At 43.7% G+C, this 21789-nt stretch overlaps 1 protein-coding gene across 1 annotated transcript in view; it reads left to right on the forward strand.

The window, feature by feature from the left end:
• The window catches only part of LOC117528774 (myosin-11-like), a 392454-nt gene that overhangs the window by 84979 nt on the left and 285686 nt on the right, over positions 1-21789 (forward strand). Inside the window, 2 exon segments of the mRNA XM_034191402.1 lie at positions 11207-11380; positions 19342-19456. Coding sequence (XP_034047293.1) covers positions 11207-11380; positions 19342-19456 — 289 coding nt within the window.

Consider the following 21789-nt stretch of genomic DNA (forward strand, 5'->3'; position numbering starts at 1 on the left):
CACTGAGGGTAAAGAACATCTACTTATGGTGCCATGTTGCCTCCTCATTTAAACATCACAGTCACTTATGGATATTTTTGTAATAAGCTTGAAGAAGCCTTAATACTCTCACCACACCATATCAGCTTGGGACTCTGGCGAGGGCGGTCGCATCTCCTCCTCTCTCCCTTATCTCTGCCCCAACCTTCAAGCCCCTACTTCACCAGACTGTGAATTCTTCAATCTATATTGGATTAACTATGGAATTGATCAGCTGGTCTCTGAATGCTATTGACACCATCTTTTCTACAAGAAGATCAGGTCCGGGGGACCCTGCGTGCCCAGATGGAACCTACTCTGCGGCCTACGTTCTCGACGCCTGGGAGACGTGGCGAGTCGCATGCTTTGCGCCATTCTCTGTGGAGGACTTTGAGGATTTATTTATATTTGGTTTCATAGTAGGAAGGCTGGTACTTGTTGGTTTATGTGCTGCCCTGATGCTCAGACTCAGACCCGCAGCCTGACATGCACCTGTTAAATCAGACACAAAGGCTGTGATTTGACACTTTTCTGCTTTTACTGCTTCGTCTGCCATCATATTTTAATAGTTTTTGCAGTGTGTACACTGAATACAAATGGATCAGAAAAGTCTGCAATTTTACAGCACGAAGTCAGTAAAAGAGGAAATTGTGCAGCTTACCTTTGAGTTGGAGGTGATGATTGTAGAAAGAAAAGCTTGTTGAGGGTCATATTAGTCCATAATAAAGCATAATCCAGAAACGGAGAACTTTAAAACTGTCACGCATGTCATTGCATGACACAGAGTTACAGCTGTGCAGCTGCATAAATCAGGCTTTAAATTAATTAAATAAATCATCATAAATTTTAAATTTATGTAAATTTGATAGCTTAACTATTTTTATATTTATTTTGATAGTAGCTGTACCTGGATGTGTTGCTGTATGTGGTTAAATGATTTTAAAAAATGTTGAAAACATTTAAGGTTCATTCAGTAGTTCAACACAGTTGGAACCAAAATGTTGCCATGTTCTGAGTTGATGCTGTTCTCTCAATTAAAGCACTCTAGTTGAACCAAGTACCTTCTACTCTGGAAACAAGTGGACTAACCACTTGGCCACCATGCCCATTGCTAATTAGCAGAATAAGTCAATAAATATTTATTGTTACAGTTGTCCCAGAATCCTTTGCCCTCCTGTCATGTCACCACAGTATTGTCACTATTAAGGTACAGTAAAATCTATCTTAATCAAATTTCAGCAGTGAGAAAGATGGGAGCCCATTTTTAATATAAAATTGCAATCGGGATATGATTTGTTTCATGTGATGGTGATAATCCACTTGTGCACCATTAATATATTTCAACAGCTGCAGTCTGCTAATGAAATATTAAATGTTGATTTAGATCTGAGTCGGGAAACTATTTGATTTATGTCTATTGGTAACAAGCAAAGATTAAGGTGGTTATTAATGGTAAACATTTTTATTTTTTAAATGGTGGCCTAAATAGCTGGTGTTAAATTCACACATCTTTTGTAGGTTTTGACATCAGTGAGGCAACACGTCAGTTTCTACTTTGACGTAATTACTAATTGTGTGCTAGATTCCATATTTATGGAGAATTGTTCATAGTGTTGTGAAAGTGTAGTGACACGGACCCACAACAGGGGGCATAAATGAACGGACAATGAAAGAGTCAAATATGAACACTTTACTGTTGTGAAAAGCACAACCAAACACAGCAGATTACAGAATATGTACAATAGTCAATTAACAAAGGTGACGTGTGGGCAGGCTCGAGGATAGAGGACGTCTGTCCTGAGAAGAACCGGAACCACACGATTTCCTCCGCCACCGAACCTGGAGAATACTGGAGCCGCCAAATCCAGAACACCCCAGGTGGCCACTGTCTCCGCGTGTCGGATCTGGTACTGCTGGCGAGGAGCAGAGACAATCAAATGTGGGTGTGTGAACACCCAGTAACAACAACGGTGGGAATTCCACCTCCACCTCTAACACCCACTCGTGCAGCGTCTGTCTATTCACTTATCTGGAAGCAGTCGCGGCCCACGCCGGCCCTCCGGGGAGACAGCTGCAACGATGTATCAACTGGAACCAATATCAGATTATTCAGGCTGAGAGTATTACCTCCTAAGGTAGACGATATCTCGGCAACGAGGTGGAGATGACGTCTGGTCTTTATGGAGTGGGATGATGAAGTGTAGATGGGTGACAGCTGTCAAGAGATAATGAGTGACAGCTGTCACCCCCGGCTGTGTCCGTGGCGGCAGCGCCCTCTCGTGCCTGAAGCCCGCACTTCAGGCAGGGCGCCCTCTGGTGGTGGGCCAGCAGTACCTCCTCTTCTGGCGGCCCACACAACACATATGGACGGTTTAAGTATAAATCTATATGCACAAAGGGCTGATAAATGAGACCCCAGGACTCAAACCATAACTCAAGTCAAACTTTGAGAAATCAACTTCAACTATAACTGACAGAGGTCAAAGTCAGTGACCTCCATATCCAAACCTGATTTATTATGCTATTATGCTAATTTCATATCTACAATGCTTCATACTCAAACGTTCAATGGTATACACACACACACACACACAGAAAATGTGATTGATGATACCCAAAAATAATGCATGCATCAGTATTGACTGATATCAATGAATCGATAAACACCATGATTTCTTTCGTGTCTGTCTTCTGTCAACTCCAAAGCCTCAGACGTTTCTCTGTAAATGATGATGACGGTTTTCATTCATCCAATTAGGAATGATCTAAAAGTTTGCTCAAAGGAAACTGAACTTCTTGTTTAGTCTTCAAACTTGTCACCACTGACATGTTTAGCCGCATGTTCTGCTTGAATTGCTGGCTGTCTGAGTGGTGTCCAAAAAATGAGGTGGGCTTCATAGATAATTGGCAAAGCTTCTGGGGAAAACCTGGTCTTGTTAGGAGAGACGGCACCCATCCCACTTTGGATGGAGCAGCTCTCATTTCTAGAAATCTGGCCAATTTTCTTAAATCCTCCAAACCGTGACTATCCAGGGTTGGGACCAGGAAGCAGAGTTGTAGTCTTACACACCTCTCTGCAGCTTCTCTCCCCCTGCCATCCCCTCATTACCCCATCCCCGTAGAGACGGTGCCTGCTCCCAGACCACCAATAACCAGCAAAAATCTATTTAAGCATAAAAATTAAAAAAGAAAAAATAATATAGCACCTTCAACTGCACCACAGACTAAAACAGTTAAATGTGGTCTATTAAACATTAGGTCTCTCTCTTCTAAGTCCCTGGTGGTAAATGATATAATAATTGATCAACATATTGATTTATTCTGCCTTACAGAAACCTGGTTACAGCAGGATGAATATGTTAGTTTAAATGAGTCAACACCCCCGAGTCACACTAACTGTCAGAATGCTCGTAGCATGGGCCGGGGCGGAGGATTAGCAGCAATCTTCCATTCCAGCTTATTAATTAATCAAAAACCCAGACAGAGCTTTAATTCATTTGAAAGCTTGACTCTTAGTCTTGTCCATCCAAATTGGAAGTCCCAAAAACCAGTTTTATTTGTTATTATCTATCGTCCACCTGGTCGTTACTGTGAGTTTCTCTGTGAATTTTCAGACCTTTTGTCTGACTTAGTGCTTAGCTCAGATAAGATAATTATAGTGGGCGATTTTAACATCCACACAGATGCTGAGAATGACAGCCTCAACACTGCATTTAATCTATTATTAGACTCTATTGGCTTTGCTCAAAAAGTAAATGAGTCCACCCACCACTTTAATCATATCTTAGATCTTGTTCTGACTTATGGTATGGAAATAGAAGACTTAACAGTATTCCCTGAAAACTCCCTTCTGTCTGATCATTTCTTAATAACATTTACATTTACTCTGATGGACTACCCAGCAGTGGGGAATAAGTTTCATTACACTAGAAGTCTTTCAGAAAGCGCTGTAGCTAGGTTTAAGGATATGATTCCTTCTTTATGTTCTCTAATGCCATATACCAACACAGTGCAGAGTAGCTACCTAAACTCTGTAAGTGAGATAGAGTATCTCGTCAATAGTTTTACATCCTCATTGAAGACAACTTTGGATGCTGTAGCTCCTCTAAAAAAGAGAGCTTTAAATCAGAAGTGCCTGACTCCGTGGTATAACTCACAAACTCGTAGCTTAAAGCGTAAGTTGGAGAGGAAATGGCGTCTCACTAACTTAGAAGATCTTCACTTAGCCTGGAAAAAGAGTCTGTTGCTCTATAAAAAAGCCCTCCGTAAAGCTAGGACATCTTTCTACTCATCACTAATTGAAGAAAATAAGAACAACCCCAGGTTTCTTTTCAGCACTGTAGCCAGGCTGACAAAGAGTCAGAGCTCTATTGAGCTGAGTATTCCATTAACTTTAACTAGTAATGACTTCATGACTTTCTTTGCTAACAAAATTTTAACTATTAGAGAAAAAATTACTCATAACCATCCCAAAGACGTATCGTTATCTTTGGCTGCTTTCAGTGATGCCGGTATTTGGTTAGACTCTTTCTCTCCGATTGTTCTGTCTGAGTTATTTTCATTAGTTACTTCATCCAAACCATCAACCTGTTTATTAGACCCCATTCCTACCAGGCTGCTCAAGGAAGCCCTACCATTATTTAATGCTTCGATCTTAAATATGATCAATCTATCTTTGTTAGTTGGCTATGTACCACAGGCTTTTAAGGTGGCAGTAATTAAACCATTACTTAGAAAGCCATCACTTGACCCAGCTATCTTAGCTAATTATAGGCCAATCTCCAATCTTCCTTTTCTCTCAAAAATTCTTGAAAGGGTAGTTGTAAAACAGCTAACTGATCATCTGCAGAGGAATGGTCTATTTGAAGAGTTTCAGTCAGGTTTTAGAATTCATCATAGTACAGAAACAGCATTAGTGAAGGTTACAAATGATCTTCTTATGGCCTCGGACAGTGGACTCATCTCTGTGCTTGTTCTGTTAGACCTCAGTGCTGCTTTTGATACTGTTGACCATAACATTTTATTACAGAGATTAGAGCATGCCATAGGTATTAAAGGCACTGCGCTGCGGTGGTTTGAATCATATTTGTCTAATAGATTACAATTTGTTCATGTAAATGGGGAATCTTCTTCACAGACTAAAGTTAATTATGGAGTTCCACAAGGTTCTGTGCTAGGACCAATTTTATTCACTTTATACATGCTTCCCTTAGGCAGTATTATTAGACGGTATTGCTTAAATTTTCATTGTTACGCAGATGATACCCAGCTTTATCTATCCATGAAGCCAGAGGACACACACCAGTTAGCTAAACTGCAGGATTGTCTTACAGACATAAAGACATGGATGACCTCTAATTTCCTGCTTTTAAACTCTGATAAAACTGAAGTTATTGTACTTGGCCCCACAAATCTTAGAAACATGGTGTCTAACCAGATCCTTACTGTGGATGGCATTACCCTGACCTCTAGTAATACTGTGAGAAATCTTGGAGTCATTTTTGATCAGGATATGTCATTCAAAGCGCATATTAAACAAATATGTAGGACTGCTTTTTTGCATTTACGCAATATCTCTAAAATCAGAAAGGTCTTGTCTCAGAGTGATGCTGAAAAACTAATTCATGCATTTATTTCCTCTAGGCTGGACTATTGTAATTCATTATTATCAGGTTGTCCTAAAAGTTCCCTAAAAAGCCTTCAGTTAATTCAAAATGCTGCAGCTAGAGTACTGACGGGGACTAGAAGGAGAGAGCATATCTCACCCATATTGGCCTCTCTTCATTGGCTTCCTGTTAATTCTAGAATAGAATTTAAAATTCTTCTTCTTACTTATAAGGTTTTGAATAATCAGGTCCCATCTTATCTTAGGGACCTCGTAGTACCATATCACCCCAATAGAGCGCTTCGCTCTCAGACTGCAGGCTTACTTGTAGTTCCTAGGGTTTGTAAGAGTAGAATGGGAGGCAGAGCCTTCAGCTTTCAGGCTCCTCTCCTGTGGAACCAGCTCCCAATTCAGATCAGGGAGACAGACACCCTCTCTACTTTTAAGATTAGGCTTAAAACTTTCCTTTTTGCTAAAGCTTATAGTTAGGGCTGGATCAGGTGACCCTGAACCATCCCTTAGTTATGCTGCTATAGACGTAGACTGCTGGGGGGTTCCCATGATGCACTGTTTCTTTCTCTTTTTGCTCTGTATGCACCACTCTGCATTTAATCATTAGTGATCGATCTCTGCTCCCCTCCACAGCATGTCTTTTTCCTGGTTCTCTCCCTCAGCCCCAACCAGTCCCAGCAGAAGACTGCCCCTCCCTGAGCCTGGTTCTGCTGGAGGTTTCTTCCTGTTAAAAGGGAGTTTTTCCTTCCCACTGTAGCCAAGTGCTTGCTCACAGGGGGTCGTTTTGACCGTTGGGGTTTTACATAATTATTGTATGGCCTTGCCTTACAATATAAAGCACCTTGGGGCAACTGTTTGTTGTGATTTGGCGCTATATAAAAAAATTGATTGATTGATTGATCAAAGAAGTCTCAAAAGGACGTGTTCCTTTGCGTAAGCGTCTGCAGGCTATCTTTGTCAGTTTATTAAATGTAGAGAGGGTAACTGGGTGGATAAGGGACTGGCCCGCCCATATATAGTCTAGGGGCCTCACGTACAAAGATTTGCATGGATTTCCTACTGAAACATGGCGTACGGCAAAACCCAAAAACTGGTGTAAGCACAAAAAAAATTCAGATGTATCAAAGTGTGTGGACGCATGGATCCAAGCATGTTCTGTTTGTACATCACACTGAATGTGAAATTGAGTGCACATGCACACACATCAAGCTCCTCCCTTTCCATGCCCCTATTTGAATATGCAAATTCATACAAATAGGCCCTGGGAATCCCCTCTCCATCACATCAAACATGAACACAGAAAAGAGTATATACTGTGCGTGGGCCACAAATGACTGGACATGACATGGAAGGGTTTATTTGGTACCCTTGCCAGGATTTTTGCGTGACATACCGCAAATTTCCACGGTTATTTCACTTTTGATACATCTGAACGTTAGCATGGAGATGGACATAGGCCACGTTTTTGTGCGTACGCACGCTTCGTACATGAGGCTCCTGCACTTGAATGCTGCTACAAATGTTTGTGCAATTGGACAAGACATTTACTCTACACAGTCTCAGTCTGTAAATGGGTAGTGACCTGTATCGGACTAACGTTCCATCCAGTCGAGTCAGAGCTGTTGTGTGGCTGGGGGGGCCTGGCTGCCTTTTGTTTCTGTTTTCTGTCCTGTCTTTTGTTTTTCCTTCCAGGTGGCTTGCATTTGGGACTGAGTGGCTGTGTAGCTGAGTTTATCAGGACCTCACCCTGATCACCTGCGGCTCGTCAGGACTCACAGCTGTGGTGCATCTACATGGATTGGAACATGGTGGCATTTAAGACTGGAGTACACAGTGTGTATTTGCCAGAGACTCGACCTTGTGACCAGACGGGTGAGATCGTCGTCTCAAGAGCCATCGCATCATCAGTGGATGCAGAGAACGTCCAGGTTTGATGCATGGTCTGTGAAAGAGGAGGGGGTGAGGTCTCACGCTCGTCAGCACACTTCCTGAGGTACGTTAGATTTTGTGACTAACATTTGTACAGTCAGTAAATGTGGTGTCCCTCACACCTTATTATATTGAGCTGTATGTTGGTCGTTTAAATCAGCTTCCACTGCAGTGGAGTTTTGTGAACAGGGTGTTCTATGCCTGCAGGGTGGGAAGCTGATTTGCAATTAAGCCAGGAAGTGTTTGCTGTTTGTACACCTTTGAGTGGTCTCTCTGTGTGTTGAGTGTGGACTCCCATAATGATTTCTTCTTTCACAGACTCGGTTTGTCGCGGCGACCTGGGGGGTGTCGGTGGGGTCCTTGGGTCCGAACCGGTTCTGGCTCCGGACCGTTAGCGCTGCTGGGAGCGCACCGCAATCCACCACGCCAGACCGCGCACTTTTATATTTTTCACAGCACTGTTATGTTCATTAAACTCTGTTATCCTTTGTACCGTGCTCTGCTTATTTTATACTGGGTCCTTCAAACGCTGGTCGGTTCTCCGGGCTGCGTCCGACACATAACAGTAGTCTCTGGCCAAACATCACGGACCCAGCGGTAGCAGAGACGGTAATGCGCCGGGAAGGCGGCAGCAGACGTTCAGAAGTTATCCGATCAGTTGCGGGTGCTCTCCGCCCAGATGGTGCGCGTTGGAGAACCCATTACTGAATACTGATTTGAGCGCTCGTGCAGCCGTGTTCCTGTGTTTGTGCCTTATCCGTGGGTCGTGGTGGAGTGTGACTGGCGACGGCTTCGCGTCGCACTTCGACCGGATAAGAGGTTTGAACGGGAGCTGCAGGAGTGGGTCTGTAATGGGTGAATGCGCACGGCGGAGCTCTGTGGCACGGGTCGCGGTGCTTCCTGTGTTACAGTCGTAGCCCCGTTTCCCCGGGTAATGATAGCTACTGCGTCTGTTGTGTCAGCTCCGGTGTTATTTAGTTGAATCACATTTTTGGTTGTGTGTTGCACACAGCTGCGCACAGAAAAGCAGCTTGTTTGTTTTCTCTGTCACCAAAGAGGGTTTTTCATTTTTAGCACTCTGGCTCCCTCTGTTGGTGACTGAGTCACATTACCGTCAAGCTCTTATGTTGGAACAGGTGTGTTCCATTTGTTTGAGCTTGACGGTATAAATCACTTATTTGTTTTGTGTTAGTTCATTTTGTGTGGGTGTTTTTTGAGTTGGTTTTTGTGTGGGATTTGTTTTTTTTTTACACTATTAGTGTCTGGGGTCATGTCCCTGCAGTCTGTTTGGAGCACAAAAAGGACCCAAGCAACTTTATGTTAGTCTGATAGTCTTTCTTTTTATTTCTTTTAGTTTCACCTCCCAGGGTTTGATGGGACGGTCCCCTGGGGGGTGATGGGGGGTAATTGGGTTGTTTTTTCTTTTTTTTTGTTTTTTGTTATGCCCTCTCTTCTCCTCTGACTCCAGCCGGGTGAGCCGTAGAGTCGGCGTTGCTGGAGTGGTGCAGTTTGGTTATGCTGGGCGTTTCCCAGGTAACCTCTGCACCCGGGAGGGGAGGGGGGGGGGTTTGGGTTTTTTTTTTTTGTTCCCTCTCTTCTCCTCTGGCTCCAGCCGTGTGAGCCGTAGTGTCGGCATTGCTGGAGTGGTGCAGTTTGGTTATGCTGGGCGTTTCCCAGGTAACCTCTGCACCGGGGGGGGGGGGGGGGGGGGTGTTTTTGTTTGTTGATTCCCTGTTCCACCTCCGGCTTCAGCGCGCCTTTGAGCCGTCTGCCATCGGCGTGGCTGAGGTTTGGGGCAGTGGGATATACCCTTGGCTGGTTTGGAAGTCGGAGGAGTGGCGCCATTTTGTGCCGTCTGCCATAACCGCTGTTCCACTCCTCCCGGTTGGCTTCTGGGGTATAGTCACGGTTGGTGACACTCGACGTGCTTCCAGTTTCCACTGCGCCAAGGGGGTGGGGTTGGGGTTGTTTTGTTTGTATGCTTTTTTTTTTCTCCTTTTGTGTTTCCGCCCTCAGGGTTTGACTATGGTGTCCTCTGGGGGGGAAAGGGCTGTGGGTCCATCTAGCCATAGACGGCCGGGGCTGGGTCCGTTGGTCATGAGGGGAGGCGTCTCCTGGGGTTGATGGAATGGTCCTCTGGGAGGCGCTGGGAGTCCCCGTGGGTGACATTGGATCCCAGAGGGACCTCGGCTGTGGTTATTACTCCTGGAGCTGGCGGGATGTCCTCTGGGGGGTGTGGTCCCTACATGTCGTTGGGGGGGGGGGGGGGGGGTTAGTGTTTTTATTTGTAAGCTTAAGTTTGGGTTGTGTTTTTCTTTTCTCCTCTTCCCGGGGTTTGATGGGACGGTCCCCTGGGGAGGGGGGGGTGGTTTGGTTGTTTGTGTTTGTCTTTTTTTGTTTTATGACTAATCAGACTGTGAACATGGTTGGACAAAGGCTGACCGCACAGGTTTAAGAACTCCTGGCCACACCTGTGCTAAGTGACTGACAGAAACAAAGGCAAAGATGCAGCCAGAGGAGAAGACATCAACCATTCTGTTGGAAGACGAATGCAGATACGGTTTCCAGCCATGGCCCCTGGAGGGGGGTGTTTCTCCTGGGCCGGGTTTGTGTGGTCGCCGGCAGGCTTCCCGTGAGGGTGGGGTGCTGTTGTGTGGCTGGGGGGGCCTGGCTGCCTTTTGTTTCTGTTTTCTGTCCTGTCTTTTGTTTTTCCTTCCAGGTGGCTTGCATTTGGGACTGAGTGGCTGTGTAGCTGAGTTTATCAGGACCTCACCCTGATCACCTGCGGCTCGTCAGGACTCACAGCTGTGGTGCATCTACATGGATTGGAACATGGTGGCATTTAAGACTGGAGTACACAGTGTGTATTTGCCAGAGACTCGACCTTGTGACCAGACGGGTGAGATCGTCGTCTCAAGAGCCATCTCATCATCAGTGGATGCAGAGAACGTCCAGGTTTGATGCATGGTCTGTGAAAGAGGAGGGGGTGAGGTCTCACGCTCGTCAGCACACTTCCTGAGGTACGTTAGATTTTGTGACTAACATTTGTACAGTCAGTAAATGTGGTGTCCCTCACACCTTATTATATTGAGCTGTATGTTGGTCGTTTAAATCAGCTTCCACTGCAGTGGAGTTTTGTGAACAGGGTGTTCTATGCCTGCAGGGTGGGAAGCTGATTTGCAATTAAGCCAGGAAGTGTTTGCTGTTTGTACACCTTTGAGTGGTCTCTCTGTGTGTTGAGTGTGGACTCCCATAATGATTTCTTCTTTCACAGACTCGGTTTGTCACGGGGGGTGTCGGAACCGGTTCTGGCTCCGGACCGTTAGCGCTGCTGGGAGCGCACCGCAATCCACCACGCCAGACCGCGCACTTTTATGTTTTTCACAGCACTGTTATGTTCATTAAACTCTGTTATCCTTTGTACCGTGCTCTGCTTATTTTATACTGGGTCCTTCAAACGCTGGTCGGTTCTCCGGGCTGCGTCCGACACATAACAAGAGCACCAGCACTAATGGACCTTGGGGCCTGTATAGGACTTAGTTCTTCTTTGTAAAGCACATTTTGACAGTTTTGATAGCAAATGCATAAGTATAGCTTCTCATTAAATACTTGTGTGCCCTCTTTCTCTTTGGCATCTGGTAGAACAACCCTCCAGGCATTCTGGCTCTGCTGGATGAGGAGTGCTGGTTCCCTAAAGCCACTGATGTTTCCTTTGTGGAAAAGCTGATGAACACCCACGCCAGCCATGGCAAATTCTCCAAACCAAAGCAGCATAAAGATAAGCCCAAGTTCACTGTACTGCACTACGCTGGAAAGGTGAGCTTCACAGAGTTCTGTCTTTCTGAACAGAAATGTCATTTCACATGTTTATGTACAATATACTGCAATATATCCAAAGTTCTACCTGAGAAGGGTGTGGGCAGATGCATGAGTGTACATTCAGCGGAACCCCTCTACATATGTCAAGAAAATGTCTGATTGCATCACACATAGTAACTCACCTGTTTTGTGCCAGATGGTCCAAGAGCTGTTCCGCCTGGTGCACAACTCTTATAGTGCAAACTTTCAATCTGACTATGGATGATTTTAAAAAATTGAGTGCATGTGTAAAATAATTACTCATCACTCATCACTCACTCATCTTCAACCACTTATCTGGAATCAGGTCGCAGAGACAATGGCTCAAGTAGGGCCCCCCAAACTTCCCTTTCCTGGGCCACATTAACCTCCCAGGTACAGCCTCCCAACTGGACGTGCCTTGAACACCTCCTTAGGGAGGCCCCCAGGAGGCATCCTTACAAGATGCCTGAACCACCTCAGCTGGCTCCTTTCAACGCGAAGGAGCAGCGGCTCGACTCCGAGCTCTCTACAAATGACTGAGCTTCTCACACTACCTCTAATGGAGACAGCAGACACCCTGCTGAGGAAACCCTTTCAGCCACTTATGTCTGCGATCTAGTTCTTTCAGTCATGACCCAACCCTCATGACCATTGGTGAGAGTAGGAACGAAGATTGAATGGTAAATTGAGAGCTTCGCCTTTTGGCTCAGATCCTTTTCATCACAACAGTACGGTAGAGCGATTGCAATACTCCCCCTGCTGCACCGATTCTCTGGCTAATCTCACGCTTTATTGTCTACTTACTGGTGAATAAGACCCCGACGTACTTGAACTTCTTCACTTTGGGCAAGACCTCATTCCCTACCCGGAGAAGGCAGTCCATCGGTTTCCTGCTGAGAACCATGGCCTCAGTAAGAGGTACTGAACCTCATCCCCTCCATACTCGGCTATGGCCCGGCCCAGTGAGGGCTAGAGGTCACAGGCTGATGATGCCGACAGGACTACATCATCTGCAAAAAACAGTGATGAGACCCTCACCCCACCAAACTGAAGACCCTCCTCCCCCAACTACGCCTCGATATCTTGTCCATGAATTTCACAAACAGGATTAGTGACAAGTCGCAGCCCTGGTGGAGGCCAACACCCATCGGAAACAAGTCTGACTTACTGCTGAGAACCTGAACATAGCATTCGCTTTGTGAGTACAGAGATTGGATGGACCTGAAAAAGGACCGCCTCACTCCATACTCCCACAGCACTTCCCACAGTATCTCCTGGGGTACCCAAACATATGCCTTCTCCAAGTCCACAAAACACATGTAGACAGGATGGGCATACTCCCAGGCACCTTCCAGGATCGATGTGAGAGTGAAGAGCTCGTCGGTTGTTTTATGGCCAGGATGGAACCTGCATTGTTCCTCTTCAATTTTAGATTTGACTATCAACCTAACCCTCCTTTCCATCACCCTGGAGAAGGCTTTGCCAGGGAGGCTGAGTAGTGTGATGCCCCTGTAATTGGCACACACTCTATGGTCCCCTTTTTTAAATATGGGGACCAACACCCCAGTTTGCCACTCCTTTGGCACTGTCCAGGACCTCCATGCAATGTTGAAGAGACGTCTCATCCAAGCCACTCCCACCACACCCAGAACCGTGAGCATTTCTGGATGGATCTCATCACCCTCGGGGGCATTGCCACTGTGGAGTTGTTTGACTACCTCAGTGACTTCCACCATGGAAATTAATGATGATTCCCCATCAGCTTGAAGCTCTGCCTCTACTACAGAGGCTGAACCAGTCTGATGCAGGAGTTTCCTAAAGTGCTCCTTCTAGTGCCTGATTACCTCCTTAGTTGTGGTCAACAGAGTCCCATCCTTACTGTATGCAGCTTGGATAGTTCCCTGTTTTCCTCTCCTGAAGCACCATGGTACCAACCTAAAGTCCTTTTCCATGGTTCTTCAAACTCATTCCACATCTGCTGCTTTACCTCCCTCACAACAGAGGCTGGTACCCTTCGGGCCTGTCGATACCTTTTGACTGTCTCTGGAGTCCTCTGAGATAACATATCCTGGAAAGACTCCTTCTTCACTTGGACTGCTTCCCCGACCACCATTGTCCACCACGATTTTCAAGGGCTCCTGCCTCTTGAGGCATTTAAACCCTACAGGCCAGAAAAGCTCCACCCGATGTGTGAGTTGTAGAGGTCTTGGACACTGGGCTCCTCCCAGTTCACCCGCACTATCCATTTGGGCTTACCAGGTCTGTCCAAAGTCCTCTCCCACCCTCTAATCCAACTCACCACCAGGTGGTGATCAGTTGACAGCGTTGCCCCTCTCTTCACCCGAGTGTCCAGAACATGTGGGGTCAGATCATATGATAGAAACACAAAATTGATCATTGACCTTTGGCCTGGGGTGCTCTGGTACCATGTACAACCCTAATTCCAATGAAGTTGGGACGTTGTGTGAAATGTAAATACAAACAGAATACAATGATTTGCAAATCCTCTTAAACCTATATTCAATTGAATACACCACAAAGACAAGATATTTAATGTTCAAACTGATAAACTTTATTGTTTTTGTGCAAGTATTTGCTCATTTTGAAATGGATGCCTGCAACACGTTTCAAAAAAGCTGGGACAGTGGTATGTTTACCACTGTGTTACAACATCTTTCCTTCTAACAACACTCAATAAGTGTTTGCAAACTGAGGACACTAATTGTGAGTGTCATGACTGGGTATAAAAGGAACATCCCCAAAAGGCTCAGTAGTTCACAAGCAAAGATGGGGCGAGGATCATCACTTGCATGAAAAAATAGTCTAACAGTTTAAGAACAATGTTTCTCAATGTTCAATTGCAAGGAATTTAGGGATTCCATCATCTACAGTCCATAATATGAACGTCTTTTTCAGGGACGTCCCTGCTTATTCCAGCAAGACAATGCCAAGCCACATTCTGCACATGTTACAACAGCGTGGCTTCATAGTAAAAGAGTGTGGGTGCTAGACTGGCTTGCATGCAGTCCAGACCTGTCGCCCATTGAAAATGTGTGGCGCATTATGAAGTGCAAAATAAAACCCCAATTCCAATGAAGTTGGGATGTTGTGTGAAATGTAAATAAAAACAGAATATAAGTTTGTAGAATTGAAGCTTTGTAGGTGGAATTCTTTCCCGTTCTTGCTTGATGTATGACTTTAGTTCTTCAATAGTCCAGGGTCTCTGTTGTTGTATTTTGCACTTCATAATGCGCCACACATTTTCAATGGGCGACAGGTCTGGACTGCAGGCAGGCCAGTCTAGTACCCGCACTCTTTTACTATGAAGCCATGCTGTTGTAACGTGCACAATGTGGCTTGGCATTGTCTTGCTGAAATAAGCAAGGACGTCCCTGAAAAAGACGTTGCTTGGATGGCAGCATGTGTTGCTCCAAAACCTGGATGTACCTTTCAGCATTGATGGACCCATCACAAATGTGTAGGTTGCCCATGCCATGGGCACTAACACACCCCCATACCATCACAGATGCTGGCTTTTGAACTTTGCGCTGGTAACAATCTGGATGGTCTTTTTCCTCTTTTGTCCAGAGGACACAACATCCATGATTTCCAAAAACAAATTGAAATGTGGACTCATCAGACCACAGCTCACTTTTCCACTTTGCGCCTATCCATTTCAAATGAGCTCGGGCCCAGAGAAGGTGGCGGTGTTTCTGGATGTTGTTAATGTATGGCTTTCGCTTTGCATGGTAGAGTTTTAAGTTGCACTTGTAGATGTAGCGACGAACTGTGTTAACTGACAATGGTTTTCTGAAGTGTTCCTGAGCCCACGCGGTAAGATCCTTTACACAGTGATGTCAGTTTTTAATGCAGTGCCGCCTGAGGGAGCTACGGTCACGGGCATTCAGTGTTGGTTTTCAGCCTTACCACTTAAATGTAGAAAGTTCTCCAGATTCTCTGAATCTTCTGATAATATTATGGACCATAAATGATGGAATCCCTAAATTCCTTGCAATTGAACATTGAGAAACACTAAAGACTATTTGGCCAGTGTGAAACCAGTACACTGTTCTAACCGAAAGGGACGAGAGGATACCAGAAACAAGACCAAACTCAAAGTCATAGCTATTTAAAAATAAATAAATATAATCAAATTATTTTTGTGTGCATGTTTCTGGGCTTTAATCTCAGTTCCTCCTAGATTTCATGTCTTGCTTTGAGGTGCTGGTATGCAGTGAGGCGGTAACGATTTCAGTTTGTTGCTACTATTTATGCTGATTAAAACCCAGTGAATGATCAAATTTAATGTAAGTGCAGATAATTGTACCATTTGACTGGGCAGAACTTCTATAACAAACTTTGCTGAAGTAAAATGTCCATACTTTGACTTTCTACATTTTATAGAAAATACATGCAACCAGTTTGCTCAGGTTTGGTGACATTTATCAAATACAACCCCTGGCAAAAATTATGGAATCACCAGCCTCGGAGGATGTTCATTCAGTTGTTTAATTTTGTAGAAAAAAAGCAGATCACAGACATGACACAAAACTAAAGTCATTTCAAATGGCAACTTTCTGGCTTTAAGAAACACTATAAGAAATCAAGAAAAAAAGATTGTGGCAGTCAGTAACGGTTACTTTTTTAGACCAAGCAGAGGAAAAAAATATGGAATCACTCAATTCTGAGGAAAAAATTATGGAATCACCCTGTAAATTTTCATCCCCCAAATTAACACCTGCATCAAATCAGATCTGCTCATTGACATTGACCCTATGCCATGACATTGACCCTATGTGTCTTTTTGCAAGGAATGTTTTTGCAGTTTTTGCTCTATGGCAAGATGCATTATCATCTTGAAAAATGATTTCATCATCCCCAAACATCCTTTCAATTGTCCAAAATATCAACATAAACTTGTGCATTTATTGATGATGTAATGACAGCCATCTCCCCAGTGCCTTTACCTGACATGCAGCCCCATATCATCAATGACTGTGGAAATTTACATGTTCTCTTCAGGCAGTCATCTTTATAAATCTCATTGGAACGGCACCAAACAAAAGTTCCAGCATCATCACCTTGCCCAATGCAGATTCGAGATTCATCACTGAATATGACCCTGACCTCTAGTAATACTGTGAGAAATCTTGGAGTCATTTTTGATCAGGATATGTCATTCAAAGGGCATATTAAACAAATATGTAGGACTGCTTTTTTGCATTTACACAATATCTCTAAAATCAGAAAGGTCTTGTCTCAGAGTGATGCTGAAAAACTAATTCATGCATTTATTTCCTCTAGGCTGGACTATTGTAATTCATTATTATCAGGTTGTCCTAAAAGTTCCCTAAAAAGCCTTCAGTTAATTCAAAATGCTGCAGCTAGAGTACTGACGGGGACTAGAAGGAGAGAGCATATCTCACCCATATTGGCCTCTCTTCATTGGCTTCCTGTTAATTCTAGAATAGAATTTAAAATTCTTCTTCTTACTTATAAGGTTTTGAATAATCAGGTCCCATCTTATCTTAGGGACCTCGTAGTACCATATCACCCCAATAGAGCGCTTCGCTCTCAGACTGCAGGCTTACTTGTAGTTCCTAGGGTTTGTAAGAGTAGAATGGGAGGCAGAGCCTTCAGCTTTCAGGCTCCTCTCCTGTGGAACCAGCTCCCAATTCAGATCAGGGAGACAGACACCCTCTCTACTTTTAAGATTAGGCTTAAAACTTTCCTTTTTGCTAAAGCTTATAGTTAGGGCTGGATCAGGTGACCCTGAACCATCCCTTAGTTATGCTGCTATAGACGTACACTGCTGGGGGGTTCCCATGATGCACTGTTTCTTTCTCTTTTTGCTCTGTATGCACCACTCTGCATTTAATCATTAGTGATCGATCTCTGCTCCCCTCCACAGCATGTCTTTTTCCTGGTTCTCTCCCTCAGCCCCAACCAGTCCCAGCAGAAGACTGCCCCTCCCTGAGCCTGGTTCTGCTGGAGGTTTCTTCCTGTTAAAAGGGAGTTTTTCCTTCCCACTGTAGCCAAGTGCTTGCTCACAGGGGGTCGTTTTGACCGTTGGGGTTTTACATAATTATTGTATGGCCTTGCCTAACAATATAAAGCGCCTTGGGGCAACTGTTTGTTGTGATTTGGCGCTATATAAAAAAATTGATTGATTGATTGATTGATTGATTGATTGAATATGACTTTCATCCAGTCATCCACAGTCCACAATTGCTTTTCCTTTGCCCATTGTAACCTTGTTTTTTTCTGTTTAGGTGTTAATGATGCCTTTCGTTTAGCTTTTCTGTATGTAAATCCCATTTCCTTTAGGCGGTTTCTTACAGTTCGGTCACAGACGTTGACTCCAGTTTCCTCCCATTCGTTCCTCATTTGTTTTGTTGTACATTTTTCGATTTTTGAGACATATTGCTTTAAGTTTTCTGTCTTGACGCTTTGATGTCTTCCTTGGTCTACCAGTATGTTTGCCTTTAACAACCTTCCCATGTTGTTTGTATTTGGTCCAGAGTTTAGACACAGCTGACTGTGAACAACCAACATCTTTTGCAACATTGCGTGATGATTTACTCTCTTTTAAGAGTTTGATAATCCTCTCCTTTGTTTCAATTGACATCTCTCGTGTTGGAGCCATGATTCATGTCAGTCCACTTGGTGCAACAGCTCTCCAAGGTGTGTTCACTCCTTTTTAGATGCAGACTAACGAGCAGATCTGATATGATGCAGGTGTTAGTTTTGGGAATGAAAATTTACAGGGTGATTCCATAATTTATTCCTCAGAATTGAGTGATTCCATATTTTTTCCTCTGCTTGGTCTAAAAAAGTAACCGTTACTGACTGCCACAATCTTTTTTTCTTGATTTCTTATAGTGTTTCTTAAAGCCAGAAAGTTGCCATTTGAAATGACTTTAGTTGTGTGTCATGTCTGTGATCTGCTTTTTTTCTACAAAATTAAACAACTGAATGAACATCCTCCGAGGCCGGTAATTCCATAATTTTTGCCAGGGGTTGTATATTTATGGTTGTGTTTAAAAAAAATCTGAGTTACAAGAAATAGTCAAGATCTAAAGACTTCATTTTAGTGGTCATCCTGGGAGCCGGTGCACTATTGCACCCCCCCCCCCCCCCCCGCCTTTTTTTATTTTGTCTTCCTCCAACTGGCTAAAAACTGACGCTCTGAGAGTTATGTGGACGAATGGTATTGCAGTATTCTCAATATTACACGAGCTCACTCATGGTACACTGAGTCACAAACAGGAAGCGCCAAATTTTGAGTCCACGGTGAAACAGGAAATGTCAAATGTTGAACACTTCCTGGAGCAACACTTCCTTGATTGACAGATGAGATCTCATGGAAACTCGCAGGAACTCAGTGGCAAGTTCACACTGAAACAGGAAGTGCCAAATTTTGAGTTCCTAATGAAACAGAAAATGTCAAATTTTGAACACTTCCTGGATCCACGCTTCCTGGATTGACAGACAAGATCTGGTGGAATTTTGCAGGGAGGGAATTGAGTGGCAAGTTAAGACTGAAACAGGAAATGCCAAATTTTGAGTCCACAGTGAAACAGGAAATGTCAAATGGCATGGGTGGAGCTAGAGTGGTGGCCAGGGTTGCCCCTAAGTACAGAAGGTTTTTAGTCATGCTAATGTTCCCCAGAAGCATTTACTAAAAAAAAACCTCTGAAGGACCTAAATGACATGGTGAGATGCTGAAGAGCTTTGCTCGTTCATGTCCGTGACATACAGTATACATGTTAATATTTAAAATATGTAATTTTCGCTTTCTGTCATAATTTCAGTGTGTATCCCAGTTTTAAAATAACGTCTTCCCTGTGTTAATTTCAGTTTTATTCTGTCAGTCATCAATGATGAAGATTTTTTTATCTACTTTCAAAATGAGAAGTTGTTTTTCACTTTGGTAGGTTGACTATAACGCAGATAACTGGCTGACTAAAAACATGGACCCTTTGAACGACAATGTGACAGCACTGCTCAACAACTCCTCCAGCACCTTCATCCAAGACCTGTGGAAAGACGGTCAGTCATCTGTGCAGACTTTAGCATGTCTTTATGCACCTCATTTCTGGTTTTGCAAAAAATATGTGAAAAATGACAGTTTTTGTGAGTTTTGTATATGCAGTATAGTTTAAGGTAGTTTAAGATCTGTTCGTCTGTCTCTAACTGTCATGGGCACTCCAGCGGAGTGAGCTGTGTGATTTCTGTTGCAATGCTGGAATGTGTGATTGATGTCTGTTATGTGTTTTGTATCAAAGAACAAGTCGTAATTTATTTTCGTGATGTTATCAGCATCTTGTATCTAACTATGGTTAAAGCTGTACTGCCTTTGAAATTTCACAAAACTGACAAAAATTAGTTTCTGCCAAAATCCAAGCATTATCATGTAGCTTTGTTTTTGTAACATGTTGCAAAATTACAGGTCATTTTAATGAATAGGACATATTTATCTTGGGGGAATTCCATAGTGAATCTTGTCTTTTCCTTACCGCTGCGGATGTCTGCCTGGGTGGCTGCCATCCAGGACCCAAGGCACTTCCGTGGTTTGAACATGGCAAAGCGCTGCTGCAAGCTCCCAGACTTCACTTGACTTGACTCGGCTTCTAACACCAACATATAGATTAACAGCAGGAGGAAGCGCATGTGTGAGGTTTGCATTCCCGGACGTGCACATTAGCATGTGTAAGGTGTCTTCTAAATGACTTCACAGGTTGTTATCTGGTTACAAAACCAGTGTTGTTAAATTTAGAAGTGTTTATTTCTTGCTAACCTTTTCAAAATATGAGAAACATGTTAGATTTAATCAGAAATCCACTATTTCAGAGCATTTTCCACTATCTTTGTTCATTTTGTTCAAGTGTGCAGCCAGCTGATGTCACGCTGCCCTTCTTTACTCTGACTGGCAGTCACCCTGTCCTTCCCAGCATCCTTGTGCTGCTTAGTGGAAGCCCCCATGTGATCTATGATGTTGCTACCAAATGTGTGATCGGCGATATAATATTACGACTCCTTTACTTACATGCTGAGAAGTAAAATTATACAAGCGAAGTACCTCACAGTGGTGCGAAGCTCGCTGTTATGATAGATGAAGGCACAAACCGGAAATGGCACAGAAAATCCGGAAATGGCACAAAAAATCTGCCCAGTGTGGAAAAAGCCACAAACCAGACAACATTGTTGTAAAAAGCCACAAAGCGATGGTAGATGAAGCCACAAACCGGAAATTGACATGGTGAGATGCTGAAGAGCTTCACTCATTCATGTCCGTGACATATACATGTCTGTCATATACGAAGTCTGAAATGTTCCTGTGAAAACTGAAGCTGCCCTGTTGGTCCACACAATACCCGCTGAATAACAAAGGCAGACTGAAACTACAACTGTACTCCAGTTAGTACAATGGTACTAACTGGAGTTATTAAAGTTGTGTAATTTCCATTAATTGTCTTTTTTGTTTGTTTGTTTTTGTTTTGTTATTAGGGGTCCAAACAATATTACTATTATGAGTGGATTACGCTTCACCTGCCAATTACAGTATGATAAGATACGATATTATCAGTTATCAAGTTGTTCACCAATGAATATGGCTTTATACATCCTTCAGAAAACATACACCCTGGTAAAACAACTTGATAACAATTTTATCATATACCTATAAATGATAAATGCATGCAGAACACAATGCGCGTGCTCTCCCTTCGCTCACTGCCTCCGGGGGTACGGATGCGGGACCCACAAAGCATCCAAATCATGGCCACGGAGCTCTGCGGCTGCGGTTACCGAGACCATGCAGCGGGTGCTGCGCATCAAAACAGCGAGCATAGTCTCTGGACCTGTTGCTGCATGCAGCTCGGCACAGCAGACAGGGGGGCAGTGTGAGTGGCCCGCTGCGGCGCTTACCAAGCCCGCAAACTCAGTAAGCGAATTGGAGGCAGTGAGAGCAATCACCCGCCTGATAAGGACGCAGAACACAATGCGCTATTAAAAAAAAAAGAAGAAGCATGCAAAATTGCACAAAAAAAAATCCGCGAAACTGCGAGGCCGCGAAAGGGAGTTACGTTCTAAAACTAACCTGCAATAGGCGAAATCCGCAAAGTAGTCAGCGTTATTTTTTACAATTATTATAGATGTTTTAAGGCTGTAAAACCCCTCACTGCACACTTTATACATTTTTCTCAAACAGGCATTAACATTTTCTCCCTTTTCTCTCCTGTGTAAACACAAGTTCAAACTTTAGTAGAAAAGAAAAGAACGTTTTCCTATAAATAATTATGATGGCTTTTAGAACTAACGAATTTAATTTTAATGATCAATCTACGAGGTTGGACATGTAAGAAATTATTAATAGTGACTCA

The sequence above is a fragment of the Thalassophryne amazonica genome, chromosome 16, assembly GCF_902500255.1.
Source record: "Thalassophryne amazonica chromosome 16, fThaAma1.1, whole genome shotgun sequence".
Classification (NCBI taxonomy): domain Eukaryota; kingdom Metazoa; phylum Chordata; class Actinopteri; order Batrachoidiformes; family Batrachoididae; genus Thalassophryne; species Thalassophryne amazonica.